The sequence below is a fragment of the Bidens hawaiensis genome, unplaced genomic scaffold, assembly GCF_021521415.1.
Source record: "Bidens hawaiensis isolate Kalapana, Puna unplaced genomic scaffold, B.hawaiensis_p1.1 tig00035906_1, whole genome shotgun sequence".
NCBI classification, from domain to species: domain Eukaryota; kingdom Viridiplantae; phylum Streptophyta; class Magnoliopsida; order Asterales; family Asteraceae; genus Bidens; species Bidens hawaiensis.
In genome coordinates this window covers 71,530-86,004 of record NW_027496247.1, presented here as the reverse complement: position 1 = coordinate 86,004, position 14,475 = coordinate 71,530, and the positions used below count along the sequence as shown (strand labels likewise).

The window sequence follows — 14,475 nt, the reverse complement described above, 5'->3', positions numbered from 1 at the left end:
ATGCCGTACTCATGTCCAAGCGAGTTCCTAGCGCAGATTGGAGAGATTTCCAAAAGCGAGATATAAAACGGCCATCGCGATCGGATATGATGCTCAAAGGAGTACCATGGCGGCAGACAATCTCCTTGACATAAAGCTGCGCGAGTTGCTCAACACGGTAGTTTTCACGAATGGGCAGGAAGTGAGCAGACTTAGTCAAACGATCCACTATTACCCAAATGCTATCATGTTTGCTTGCTGTCAAAGGTAACTTGGTAATAAAGTCCATCGCTACACATTCCCATTTCCACGTAGGAATTTCTGGTTGTTCGAGCAAACCAGATGGGCGTTGGTGTTCAGCTTTCACTTTAGAACAAGTCAGGCATCTAGCTACGAACACAGCAATATCCTTTTTCATACCGGGCCACCAATAAGTAATGCGCAAATCCTTGTACATCTTATCAGTGCCAGGATGAATAGAATACCGAGATTTGTGCGCTTCACTCAGGATATCAGCGCGAAGATTCTCATCAAAGGGAATCCAGATGCGATTGAGATAGCAGAGAATTCCACCCAGATTAGGGACAAAATGCGCTTCCGCGCCACACGCTAACTCGGCGCGAAGGTTACCATTACTGATGGATGCGCGCTGCGCGTCACGAATACGCGATTCAAGGTTGCTTTGGATCGGCGCAAAGTGAAGATGCGTGCGCGGCAAGATACAGTTAAGCTGGCAGGGTTTTCGGCTGAGCGCATCGGCTACCACATTAGCCTTACCAGGATGATACCGGATCTCACAATCGTAATCGCTGATGAGTTCGTTCCATCGGCGTTGCCTCATGTTGAGTTCCTTTTGATCAAAGATATGCTGAAGGCTTTTATGGTCAGTGTAGAGGATGCACTTAGTACCATAAAGGTAGTGTCTCCAGATCTTCAAGGCAAATACAACTGCACCAAGTTCGAGGTCGTGAGTTGTATAATTCTTTTCATGAACCTTAAGTTGCCTTGATGCGTAAGCGATAACCTTGCCTCGTTGCATAAGAACACAACCGAGACCTTGGTTGGAGGCATCGCAGTATACGACAAAATCATCATTACCCTCAGGTAGCGCAAGAACAGGAGCTTCACACAACAATCGCTTGAGCGATAGAAAGGCTTCTTCTTGCTTCGAGCCCCAAATATATGGTTTACCTTTGTGCGTTAGAGCTGTTAAAGGCAAAGCGATCTTCGAGAAGTTCGAAATGAAGCGCCGGTAATAACCAGCTAAGCCCAGAAAGGAACGGATCTCAGAAGGAGAGGATGGCGTAATCCAGTTCTTGATTGCTTCAATTTTGGATGGGTCGACATGAATACCCATCTTGTTAACAACATGACCAAGAAACTGTACTTCATCATACCAGAATTCACACTTGGAAAGCTTAGCATAGAGTTGCTCAGCTCTAAGCTTTTGCAATACCAATCGGAGATGTTGCTCATGCTCGGCCTTGGTCTTAGAATACACCAGAACATCATCGATAAACACGATCACGAATTTATCCAAGAAAGGCCTACACACCCGATTCATTAGATCCATGAAAACGGCGGGTGCGTTGGTTAAACCGAAGGACATGACCAAGAATTCAAAATGGCCATAACGAGTTTGAAAAGCAGTCTTCGGAACATCTTCATCGCGGATGCGCAACTGGTGATAGCCAGAGCGGAGATCAATCTTCGAGAAACAAGAGGCACCTTGGAGTTGATCAAAGAGGTCGTCAATACGCGGTAAGGGATACCGGTTTTTAATGGTGAGTTTGTTCAACTCGCGGTAATCAATACACATGCGAAACGATCCATCTTTCTTTTTAACGAACAACACCGGAGCACCCCAGGGCGAAGAGCTAGGGCGAATGAATCCTTTAGCAGTCAACTCTTGAAGTTGGCTTGCCAATTCTTGCATCTCAGCGGGCGCAAGACGGTAAGGAGATTTAGCTACGGGGGAAGCACCAGGGACAAGATCAATACGGAACTCGACTTCACGAGCGGGAGGGATACCAGGAAGATCATCAGGAAAAACTTCAGGAAAATCACGCACAACAGGGATATCGCGAAGCTTCTTCTTTCCTTCATCAGGTTTGACCACATGGGCTAGAAATGCAATACACTTCTTCCGCATGAGTCTTCGGGCTTCGGCGCAAGACATAAGTTTAAGACCGCGGGAGGGTTTTTCGCCGTAGATATGAAGATCACAATTTTCTCGAGGAATGCGAATCATCTTCTTGGCGCAAATAACTTCGGCGCGATTCTTCGAGAGCCAGTCCATACCAATAATAACATCAAAGCTTCCAAGAGGCATGGGGATGAGGTCGATCAGAAAATCGTTTTCGTTAAGGTTAAGCGTGCAATCTTTAATCACAGAGTTAATTAAAACAGTTTCGCCATTAGCCAATTCAACTGAAAAATCTTCTTTTAAGTTATCGCGCGGTCGCGCAAGCTTCTGCTCGAAGGCGCGAGAGATAAAACTTCGATCGGCGCCAGTATCAAAAAGTATAGAAGCATAAAATCCGTTAAGCAAAAATGTACCATTAACTACGTCATTATTTGCTTGCGCTTGGTGAGCGGTTATGTTAAAAGCTCGTCCACGCGTCACTTGGTTTGAAATCTGGTTCACCGGATTCGCTTGCGTAATCTGAACTTGTAGCCTTGGGCACGCGTTCCGGAAATGACTGGGATCACCGCAGTTAAAGCACGATCTGGGTCGTGGGTTTTGGTAGGTTGGTTGTGGGTTCTGCGGGTAGACTGGTGGTGTTGGCGCAATTGGGTTGGCGAGAGGGACTCTACAGTATTCGGCAGAGTGACCAACGCGGCCACATCGGTTACATTGTCGACACGGGGTTTGGGTTGGGTGGTGAAGTCTACAGGTTGGGCAAAAGGGTTGATTTCCTGTGTAAGGTTTCTTAGGTGGCGGGGCAGGGAGTGCGGGATTGGTTAAGGCATAGTTATGGACTACAGGAGGTGTTGGGTAGGCTGTCAGAGGGTTAGGCGCGTAAACTGGAGGTTGGTAGATGGGTTGCTGGACAATGGGCGGGTTGGTAAGCGCATAGGCCTTGCGCCTGCGCTTGAGGTTGTTACGGTTTGAGGGTTCTGGTTTGGTTTCTGTTGGTTCAGGGGCAGTCTTGGTGGGTTTGGTTTTCTCAGCTCCCCGCAGGAACAGGGTTCCTGCTCTGACATGGTTGTCGCTGAGCACAGCGGCCAACTCAATGGCGTCAGAGAGGGTTACTGGGTTTCTGGCCCATACAGAATCTTGAATTTCCATGGGGAGACCCCCAAGGAATTTCTCTATGGCTCGGCGGGAAGGGGTAACAAGGTGAGGGACCAGCAAACTTAGTTCATGGAAACGCGTCGCGTACTCGCGCGCTTCGCCACTGTATTGCTTAAGATTCCAAAATTCTTCCTCCAGGCGCTTAACTTCGTTGGGAGGGCAGAATTCTCGCGTCAGAATCTCCTTAAATTCCTCCCAGAGCATGCTAGAAGCAGCTTCTGCGCCACGCGCATGAGCTACTCCATTCCACCATGTAAGCGCTCTAGATTCCAGGACACTGGAAGCATATAGGGTTCGTCTGTCTGAGGGGCATTGGGTGTGGAGGAAAGTGTTTTCTATTTTCTCAAGCCACTGGAGCATCACGGTGGCTCCTTCAAGACCTGTGAACTTTGGAGGGTTACCCGCGTTAAAGGACTTAATGTTATAACTGGAGGTATTGTTTTGGCTCAAGGCTTGGGCTATCGCGGCGGCCATTTCATGGGAACGTTGCTGTCTACGCATGCGCGAGGCTTCTCTTCTCTGAAATCGGCGAGATAGCGGAGGCATTCTATAAAAGTTTTAATTTTAGTTAATATCTTGATTTTAGCGCAAAGTTTTAATCTTATAAAGCTTGGTTTCGCGGAGTCAGTTACTGTCAAAAGTTAAAGTAAAATAAATGACCCTAGATGCAGACTTAATAAAGGTAACAAATTCGAATCAAGAATCGACAATTCATGTATCACCATGACTTTCCGAATTCTCAATTTAAAATGACGAGTAAACGAGTATTGGAGATTGACGATTCATGTATCACCATGACTTTTCAATCTTCAATATAAAATATACAAGAAAATGAGTATTGGGGGTTGACAATTCATGTATCACCATGACTTTTCAAGTCTCCAACCTCAGAACATAATCGTAAATGGAAATTGAAAATCAACTATTCATGTATCACCATAACTTTTCGGATTTTCAACTCCCAACAAACGAATATGTAAGAAAAAATCAATAAAAATCGAAATTCAACAAAAATCGAAATATCGCGAAATAAATCATAAAATCATATACTGCGCAAGCGCGAGCATATTCATAAATAACGAGTAATTAACAATAAGCGCGCAAACATGAGATTTCTCTCATGCGCGAGAAGGGACTCTTAGGTATTCTAGGCCGTTACGTCTAACCACCTATCCTAAAGTCAACGAGCTCTGATACCAATCTGTAACACCCCGACCAAAGGCGGATTATACATCGGGGCGCCACATATTGTTTCATTACTCGTGACACTATTGGGTGTCAATATTTAATAAATACATTCATTCGCGCACGCGCAAAGTAAACACAATAACATAAATCATCATAAATCAATATATTATAAATCATAATATTCGAACAGCAAAAACTTGTCTTGATACATTTTAATCTAGGTCCAAAATAAAGAAAACTTCCTATGTGTCCACAAGCTCCAAAACAGCTACTGCAAACCTGAACATGTGTTAAAATAACCGTCAAACACTTGCGTGTTGGTGAGAAATCAAGTTTAATACAATACATAGATAACAATAAATCTGCGCGCAACACGTGTATGTCTGGTGTTTAACAAGGGTGCAATCAGATTGTGATCAAGCCTAAATAGATCATAGCTCATAGTTCATAGTTCAATCCGTGCTCCCAATTGAGCACAAAAACGAGAAAACATCTGTGCAAGTGTAAACAAAGAAAACCGTAAACGATAGGTCTCCCGTGTTCATCTAATGGATCCATGAAAACTGCGGAATAGGCCGAACAAAGCGGTTAATGATACACACACACAAATAAACAGCCAAGTAAACGTCCTCAACACATGGGATACTGCGCGACTAAAGTTCATAAACAAGTTTAAGACTCTAAGTTTGTATGAACACATGAACATCCCAAAACATTAAAAGCAAAAAGGGATTAGGTACGAGATTACTCACATGATAAACGATGCGGTGTAAGATAAAGCAAGAACCAACTTTAAACAAGCACAAGTTAACCTATAAATAAGATTATTGTTTTAATGATTTGTTTTAAGTCTTGATTATAAGTTTGCATAAGTAAATTATTATATATATATATTACCGAAAAAGCAGGGCAGAACAGAGAGGAAGACGGAGGCAGAGAGGAGGACGGCAGAGAGAGCAAGGAGCAAGAGAGAATAAGAGAGATTAAGTGTTTTGTGTGTGTAGTGTTAGGAAAAATAATACTATTATTTATAGAGAAACCCTAGGGAACACAATCCCTAGAAAAAGGGGAAAAGATCTCAAAAAGCAAAAGATTCCAAAAGCAAAAGATATCAAAAGATATGGCAGCAGGGAAAAAGAGAAAAAGCTGACAGGGAACAGTAAAAAGGCATGGGCAGTTCAGAAAAAGGTACTGGTCAAGCATGGAAAAAGCAGATCTCAAAAGATAATGTCAGTCACTTTTTCTGCCAACCAATGGGGTTGGTGCGCATGCTGCGCCGAAAGTAACTTTTCAGACATAAAGCAGATTAGGTCAACAGCACAAAAGATAAGACAACACAAAAGCAAACGGCTAGATTAAACAGAAGAAAACTCAAAGGGTTTAGCGCCAGAAGGCTCGAGCGCAAAGGCAGACACAGAAGGTCAAGAGAGCGCGAGCGCGAAGGCAGACGGAACCAACCTTAACGCGTCGCGGAAAGAACTACATTTCTAAGCGCGCCGCGGGAAGAATCACATTTCTTAGCGCGCCGCGGGAGGAACTAAAATTCCTAGCGCGCCGCGGGAAGAACTATAATTCTTCACGCGTCGAGGGATGAACTACGATTCTTAGCGCGCTGCGAGAAGAACTACAAATCCTTAGCGCGTCGCGGGAAGAACTACCGTTCTTAGCGCGCTGCGAGAAGAATTACAATTCTTAGCGCGCTGCGAGAAGAGTTCGTCTCGCGTATCGCTGAAACAGGTGGTCTTCACGCAGGATTCCTTGTAAGGGGTCTGGCGCGTGGAGCTGCGCAGACAACCTTAGGCGGGAAGGAACAAAGGACAAGCAAAGAGTTAGAAGAAAAAGAGGGAAACAAGGCGTAAGGGCGGGACGGCGACAAGAGGGAAAAGAAGGCGGAAAGAGAGAAGAGGGACGGGACGGCGGAAAGAAAGAGAGAGAAAGAGGCGGGAAGGAAAATATATATTATTATTAAAAGTAAAATATAAGTATAAATATTAAATCATAAAAGAAAGAGATCGGGTCAGAGAAACGGGTACCTGGGTCGGGTCGGATCGGGGCAGATGTCACATTGGTGTCCCGATTTGCATGCCCAAGTGGAATATTGATCAAGGAAGGTTGATAAAGAAAATAGAGTCGAAGTGCTGCCCGAGTGTGTAGGGTATATTGAGCCAAGAAAGGTAGGCATAATGCCCGAATAAAATAATAATAAAATATGATAAGGGCTTAATACCCCAAGTCGAAGTTATTCTCGATAAACAAAGAAATATATATAACAAAGAAAATAAAGAAAAAGAAAAATAAAATATATATGTGAGTATATATATATATATATATATATATATGATTATTCTTTGTTATAAAATATATTATTTAAGTATAATGAGTATACTTAAATAATAAAGAAAGAAATACGTTTCTTAAAGAAGAAGAAACGTAGGGTTTTTATAAATAAACTAAAGATTTATAAAGATTACTTTTTAACTAAAGGTTTTTAAGTAAAAAGAGATAATGAACTAAATGTTCATCGAGATAAATAAAACTAAAGGTCTAAGCCAGATCGTGTATCCGACTAACAAAAGTTATACTCGTACTATAGGTGCGAGATAGCAAGAGAAAGACTCACGGACAGTGTTGGAAGCCGATCCCATTGAAAAGGTGAATACGCCCCACTTTTATAAACTTGTTTTCAAACAATCAAACGTGTTACGTGTAAAACTTTACATGATGCTACGTGTCTCTAAAAACATTGTAAATAAGAGTATAAGCCTAGCCCTCTGGCTGTGGTATACGTTTGTCTGGATCCTTACATATGTGGAACGCGGTGGGCACATCGCACCACGCTCGGTCACGACCTCCAGCCACGATGGGCCGGACCTAAGTTACGTCCGAGTGAGACTGACCGTGTGTATATTTATGGTACCAAAGTTATGTCGAAACGCTGCGGTGTTTTGCTAGGTGACCTAGTGTAGAGACTCGAGTTTATGATGATTGTTTAACTTGATTATTCCTAAGCCAAGAAGGGCCGAGACTTACGTGGTCTCGAGGGGTGATTAAGTAAAAGAAAATATTTTAGCATCAGCATATTCACCAGCATTTGTTGCTGACGTATTTTATTAACATTTTGCAGGTAACCAAGATTAGAGCTTGAAAGACGAAGAGCTCAAGAATCCGATGGCTCGGATAATTTTGTTTGAATATAAAATATGATATTCTTGTAAAACATATAAACAAGTAAATACTAAACGAGACTTTCGTCTCGTCTTTTTGTAATGTAAATATTTATAAGTTTGATCCTTGTGTTTTATAAAAGTCTTCCTCTATAACTCGTAACTCTGATTTATATACAAACTCTGTTTGCACCATCAAAGATTTGAACTTGGGTCCCAAAAGGGATCAAACACTTATCCTTATCAACACAAACCATCCAACCAACATTAAATGTTATGAAAAATGACAAAACTATTACGATATATAAAAAAAACTTAATATGCTTTGTGGCACCAAAGTTCTTAATTATACTATAGTAATAATGAAGTTAGAAACTCGTGCATTATCCGAGCTGAATAAATAAAATATTAGATAGTTTGCAATAAAGCTTTAGAAATTACAAAATAAAAATAAAAATAAATAAACTAAAAATTCTTAATATAAGATATGATTGAAATTACATGTAACTTACTAACTACTAACTTAATATATATACTAACTTAATATATTTAAAGTCAAATATATCACATAAGTTATTAATTTTATATTATGTTTATTATCATAAATAAAAATTAGTGAAATAAGATAATCTAGAAAAAAAATATCAGATTCATAGAATTATAACACGTGACGTAACTAGTTACTTGTTTATTACGTATAGAACAACATGTGCATTTGGACCCACTGAAATTCTAGTTTGGTTTTTTGGAACGACTATAATTTTTATTGTTGTCATCCATAAGATTTGATCTCTCAACCCATGACAACCAACTCTAAGTGGGGTGGCGTGCTAGAAACAACTTCGAACCCATATTGACTTTTTCTCTCATTCACTCTCACACCAACCTTGAACCCGGAAGCTCCCACCATTTGGGTTGCTTGCTTCGCCCACCCTAACACAAAAACCCTTTAGTTAGTTTTGTTTTTCTGAACGACGATTTTTGTTTTGTATTGTTTTTTTTATGTTTAGGCCGCCACGCTCTCTAATTCGGAGAGTATTGTTGCCCCACTCTAGCCATACTATGGTGTCTTAACCGGACCAATGTTGATTTCAGAGTTTGGCTTGAGCGTTTTTCCAAGAAAGTATATCGTTGGCTTTCACTTAGCAGCCATGCCATCACAATAACAGATCTCAGATTGACAGACTCATAAGACCTAAGACTATTTCCAATGCATGAGACAAACTATGCCCTTAGTAGCCCTTAGCAACCAAGCCCTTTCACAGGGGCTTTGTTTTTGTTGTCTTTTGAAGGTGAGATGAGCTCAAAGTAAAAGAAAAACAAGTTTTATATAAATGGGTAGGTGATGAGCCGGAAATTAAAGAGGATAAAAATATTTGTAAGATTAGAGATGAAATTAAGGATTTTAAAGAGAAATAAGGACACACTTAACATAACATTAGGGATTGTCTTACTCAAACAGAGCAATGCTATAATAACAAGTAGATTTCTAAAAAGTGTAGAAAGTGTGTTTTCACTATTAGATATAATAAAACACATCGCACAATAAACACATCGCAATTAAAATAAAACACATCGTACAATAAAAACACTTTCCATATCTACCGTTGGGTCAACATGTCTAACGCACCAGATTACTTTTACACTTTTTAAACACACTCCACTTCTTATTATAACCCACCACACTTTTTTTTGAACGACCAGCTAAGTAATGCCGAGTACTCTGTACGCGGTCCCCATTGGCTAGAGGTAGCCAGAGCCGGCCACTAGTCCGGACGGACGGAGCCCTTAGCGATCCATATATTGAGGGATTCACCGGATAAAACCCGACCCCCACGCCCGCCAAATGGCAAGACAGCAAGGAGCCGGTAAAACCGGGTGAGATCAAGACTCAAACCCTGACAAGCCAGAATCATCCTCATATCTCTCATATAAACTAGTAATAATAAGATTTGAACCTCCTACCTCTCACTAATAAAGTGATTATTTTATCGTTAAGCCACATCCGATTTATAACCTCACAATACTTAAACATACTCTTTTGATAGTTAGCAACATTATAGACCCTTCCAAAAGAAAAAAAAAATCTTTTAAATTAGTTTATTAGTATTGAGAGTCAAGCCCACACTTCCCACCACCAGCTAGACTCTCACATCTACTCCCAACATCGTTTGTATCGATTACACACACTCACACTCTCCATAAAACCCACCACTTTCTCCATTCCACCATCTTCTCCAAATCCACCATTATTATTATTCTCATTACCACAATGCAAGCTCAAGCTCTTCTCCAATCAACCCACCTCCGGGTCACCCCTCTCGACCCGTTCCACACCCGACCCACCAAATTCAATGCCAAACCCACCCGCACCCGCAAACCCACCTTCTCAATCTCCGCAACATCCGCCCCGAAACGCGAAACCGACCCGAAGAAACGGGTGGTGATAACGGGTATGGGCCTGGTATCCGTGTTCGGGAACGACGTGGACACGTACTACGAGAAGCTGTTATCGGGCGAGAGTGGAATCGGGTTGATAGACCGGTTCGACGCCTCCAAGTTTCCGACCCGGTTCGGTGGGCAGATTCGTGGGTTTAGTTCGGATGGGTATATTGATGGGAAGAATGATAGGAGGCTGGATGATTGCTTGAGGTATTGTATTGTCGCTGGCAAGAAGGCCCTTGAGGATGCTGATCTTGGTGGCGATAAACGCAATAAGGTTTGTTTTCGGGTTGTTTTCGGGTTAATTGATTGATATGTGGTAACTGTGAAATTGAAGTATTGTGTTTAAAGGTTTGTGGGTTTTTTGATATACAAAAATTGGGATTTGGGTTTTTGATTAATTTGTGTAAAGTTTAAATCTTTATGAAATTGAAGTATAATGATTGCAGGGTTTATGTATATTATTAGCATGAAAGATGTGAACTTTTTTAAGTTTTATGGGTTTGGTTTGTGTTAATGGATGCTAATTTTATTGAAATGTGCCAAATTTAAAAAAACCGATTTGAACTTTTTTAAGTTGTATGGGTTTGATTTGTGTAAATGGATGCTAATTTTATTATAATGTGCTAATTAAAAAAAAAAGATTTGAACTTTTTTTAAAAAGATTTAAATCTTGGTAACATAAGTTTAATATACCAAAATTGAGTTTTGGGTTGATTGATTGAAATGTGGTACCCATGTGTTTAATTAGTGTAAAGTTTAAATCTTTATGAAAGTGTGCTGATTGCAGGGTTTATGTATACCAGCATGGAAAACTTATTTTATGTTGTGTGGCTTTGATTTGTGTTAATGAATGATAATTTTACTATATTGTGCCAATTTTTTTTAAAAAAAATTGAACTTTTTTGAAAAAAAGATTTAAATCTTGATAATATAAGGTTTGGGGGGTTTTTGATTAATTGGTTGAAATGCAGAACCCATGTGTTTAGTTTGTGTAAATTGTTATAAAATTGAAGTATTGTGTTTGGGGGATATGCTCTGTTTTAGGGTTTATGGATGTATGCGTAAAGTAATGTGGGTGTGACTGAAGTCCAGAAGATGTATAAGCATCAAAGATTTGAACTTTTATATGTTTTATGGCTTTGGTTTGTGTTAATGGATGCTAATTTCACTCTAATTGTGATGTTCTTGGATATATATGATCTGTTTATGTTTATTGAGTTAAGGATAAGCAGGTTGTTACAATTATAGCAGCTTTGTACATGCTTATCTTAATCTGATTATTATGACTTTTGATAATTTTAAGTTAATTTTCAGGCATACTTACAAACACCCTTGAAGTGATCATGTGATTTTTTATAAAGATCTATTTTTTTGGGAGTTTATTAAAATATGCAATTTATCTTGCTGTGATCTAATATTACAAGAAACATATGCAGATTGACAAGGAGCGTGCTGGTGTGCTTGTCGGTACTGGAATGGGGGGTCTAACTGTGTTTTCAGACGGGGTCCAGAACCTAATCGAAAAGGGTTACAGAAAAATTACACCTTTTTTCATTCCTTACGCAATAACAAACATGGGTTCTGCTTTGCTTGCTATTGATCTTGGATTCATGGGTCCAAATTATTCAATTTCAACCGCGTGTGCGACTTCAAATTATTGTTTTTATGCTGCTGCAAATCATATCAGAAGAGGGGAAGCTGATTTGATGATTGCTGGTGGCACTGAAGCCGCCATTATTCCGATTGGGTTGGGTGGTTTTGTGGCGTGCAGGGCCCTCTCTCAAAGAAATGATGACCCGAAAACGGCTTCTAGACCGTGGGATAAAGATAGAGACGGGTTTGTTATGGGTGAAGGTGCTGGTGTGTTGGTATGTTTCTTTTTCTTGAAATTAATATATTTTTTTTGTTAAAATGATTGTCTAATTAACGGGAATTTTGGATTTGTGTTTTGAAGTGATTTTATGTGATGTTGAATGATCAGAATCACAAAATAAATAGGATTGTGGAAAATAATGTTTGGATCCGTTTCAATCCCGTTAAAGTAGGGGCTTGTTTTTACTTACGAGAGCTCGAGCTCGAGCTCGAGCTGTGCTCGTTTATTAATTATATATATACATTTTTAGTTATTTTTATATTTTTTAGTTATAGTTTATATTTTATTTAGTTATTATATCGTAATGTTATATATGGTAAATTTTATTATATAAAAATATTATTTAATACATTAAATAAGAATAATATAAATAATAGGCTTGTTTAGGCTCGCGAGCCAGCTAGATAAGTGAAGCTGGAGCTCGGGCTCGTTTATTAACAAGCTTATTTTAAGGTTCGAGCTTGTTTAAGTTTTTATTATTGATAAGTAGTTTTGTTGTAGTTGAAAACCAAAGAGATTGTAAATAAAGGACCTAAATTAGTTTTCAGGGTAAAATAGTCAATATAAATATGTTTTGATCATTAAAGATATATGTTATTTGAAGGTGATGGAGAGCCTAGAACACGCAATGAAAAGAGGCGCACCGATAATTGCCGAGTACTTGGGTGGGGCGGTAAATTGTGACGCATATCATATGACCGATCCACGATCAGATGGTCTTGGTGTTTCTTCTTGCATCCAAAGCAGCCTTGTTGATGCTGGCGTGTCACCTGAAGAGGTAATTTTATTCAATATAATATCCAAAATATAATATTATATTTTGTGGCAACATGTAAACATATACGGAACCACGTATATTTCCTAGGTTAACTACATAAATGCACACGCGACTTCAACATTGGTCGGTGATCTAGCAGAAGTAAACGCTGTAAAGAAGGTGTTCAAAAGCACCGAAGGGATTAAAATGAATGCAACCAAGGTAAATTACCTTTTTGTCCTTTTCATTATTCACATGTTAATATTGACAACCTTGGTAAGTTTGTAACATGTTTATTTTTTATTTTTTTATTTTGTTTTAGTCTATGATTGGACACTGCCTAGGTGCAGCCGGAGGTCTGGAAGCCATTGCTACGATCAAAGCCATCCAAACCGGATGGGTGCATCCCACCATAAATCAATTTGTACGTTTATACGCGTGTTAATTATATCATTTTACATTAATTGTTGAACTAAATTACAAAAATATGATGGTATACTTTTATGCATGTAGAACCCAGAGGTCGCAGGTGAATTTAACACCGTTGCAAATCAAAAGCAACAACATGAAATCAACGTTGGTGAGTTTCTTATCGTTTTCTGTTTTCTTCACGCACGTTATTATTAATGTTTTATTTTACTTATGATATATAACTAAAGTCTAAAACTATAATTATGTGACAGGCATTTCAAATTCATTTGGTTTTGGTGGACACAATTCGGTGGTGGCGTTCTCTGCATTCAAACCTTGATATGATATCATTTTTGAGGCTTCGACAAACCGCTTGTTCTTGTTTTTAATTGTATGTTATTATATGCACATTTTGGTCGTTTTATGTGATTCTGGTTGAAAATAACCTCAATAACATATGCTTAAATAGTCTTGTGGCCAATCTGTATCGGTTTAGGCGTTAATTTATGAGTTGGGACAGATTTGGAGACTAGCATTTGGTTACAGGATTTCAGACAGTTTGTAGTTTTTGCATGTGTATTATTCGGGTTTTCGCTAATTTCGTACCTTTTTACTTGATGTTCGTACGTTCACTGGTTATAACCTACGCAAAAAATTACGGTTTCTGTTACCTGGATAATTTGTGTTATGGCTGGGTAAAATCAATCAATAATGTGGTGATATCAAGTCTATCAAATGCAAACCAATACAACATATATAGTAAACTTACAAGACTTCTACAAATTTAAGGGAAAAATATATAGATAGTGAAACGGAAATTGAAAGTTGGATTTGTTACCATGACTAAGTAAGATAGTGGTGGAGCACATATTTGTAGATCGAATTGCTTGATTGTGATTAACGATTGGGTTTGTTGGCTTGTCTTGGACTTCATCGGGCACGGCCTCGGTAAGAAAGGAGGCCTACATGCCTAGTTGTGCTTACACGATGAACGTATCGTTGATAGAGAGCTGTTGTCGCTTGCCTTATGAGTCCTGGGTGGGACGAAACCAGTAGACCTTGATCATAAGCTGACGGTTTGAGAGGCTTGCTCCTTGACATTGAGCTGTTTTGAGCTCTAGTTCTAAAGCTCGAGCTGACTTTTGAGTAAATTTTCAAGCTTGGGCTCAGCTCAAGCACGAACCCGTCTTGTTTATTATTTATTAACTGGTTTATTACATTTATAATTAGTTTTTATGTGTTTTTAATTAATAACTTTTATATATAACAAGTCAACAAATATATTATTAAGTTATTTTTATCATTACAATTAATATAAACTATGGAGTTTTTTACCAAAATAGGGTGGTGGAGAAAAGTA

The 14,475-nt window shown here is 39.4% G+C and overlaps 1 protein-coding gene across 1 annotated transcript; it reads left to right on the top strand.

Annotated features, from left to right (window-relative positions):
- Window positions 1-9,883: 9,883 nt before the first annotated feature.
- Window positions 9,884-13,713, top strand: LOC143587850 (3-oxoacyl-[acyl-carrier-protein] synthase I, chloroplastic-like). Its single transcript, XM_077069019.1, has 7 exons — window positions 9,884-10,348; window positions 11,511-11,942; window positions 12,552-12,725; window positions 12,813-12,926; window positions 13,027-13,128; window positions 13,218-13,284; window positions 13,388-13,713. Exons 1-7 carry the CDS (start codon window positions 9,902-9,904, stop codon window positions 13,453-13,455), a joined length of 1,404 nt encoding a protein of 467 aa, XP_076925134.1. The 5' UTR covers window positions 9,884-9,901; the 3' UTR covers window positions 13,456-13,713.
- Window positions 13,714-14,475: the final 762 nt, after the last annotated feature.

Coding starts and splice junctions, on each gene's coding strand:
- LOC143587850 (XM_077069019.1), top strand. CDS start 9,902: ATGCAAGCTCAAGCTCTTCTCCAATCAACCCACCTCCGGGTCACCCCT. Junction 12,726..12,812: donor CTGGCGTGTCACCTGAAGAG/GTAATTTTATTC, acceptor TATATTTCCTAG/GTTAACTACATAAATGCACA. Junction 13,129..13,217: donor ATCCCACCATAAATCAATTT/GTACGTTTATAC, acceptor TTATGCATGTAG/AACCCAGAGGTCGCAGGTGA.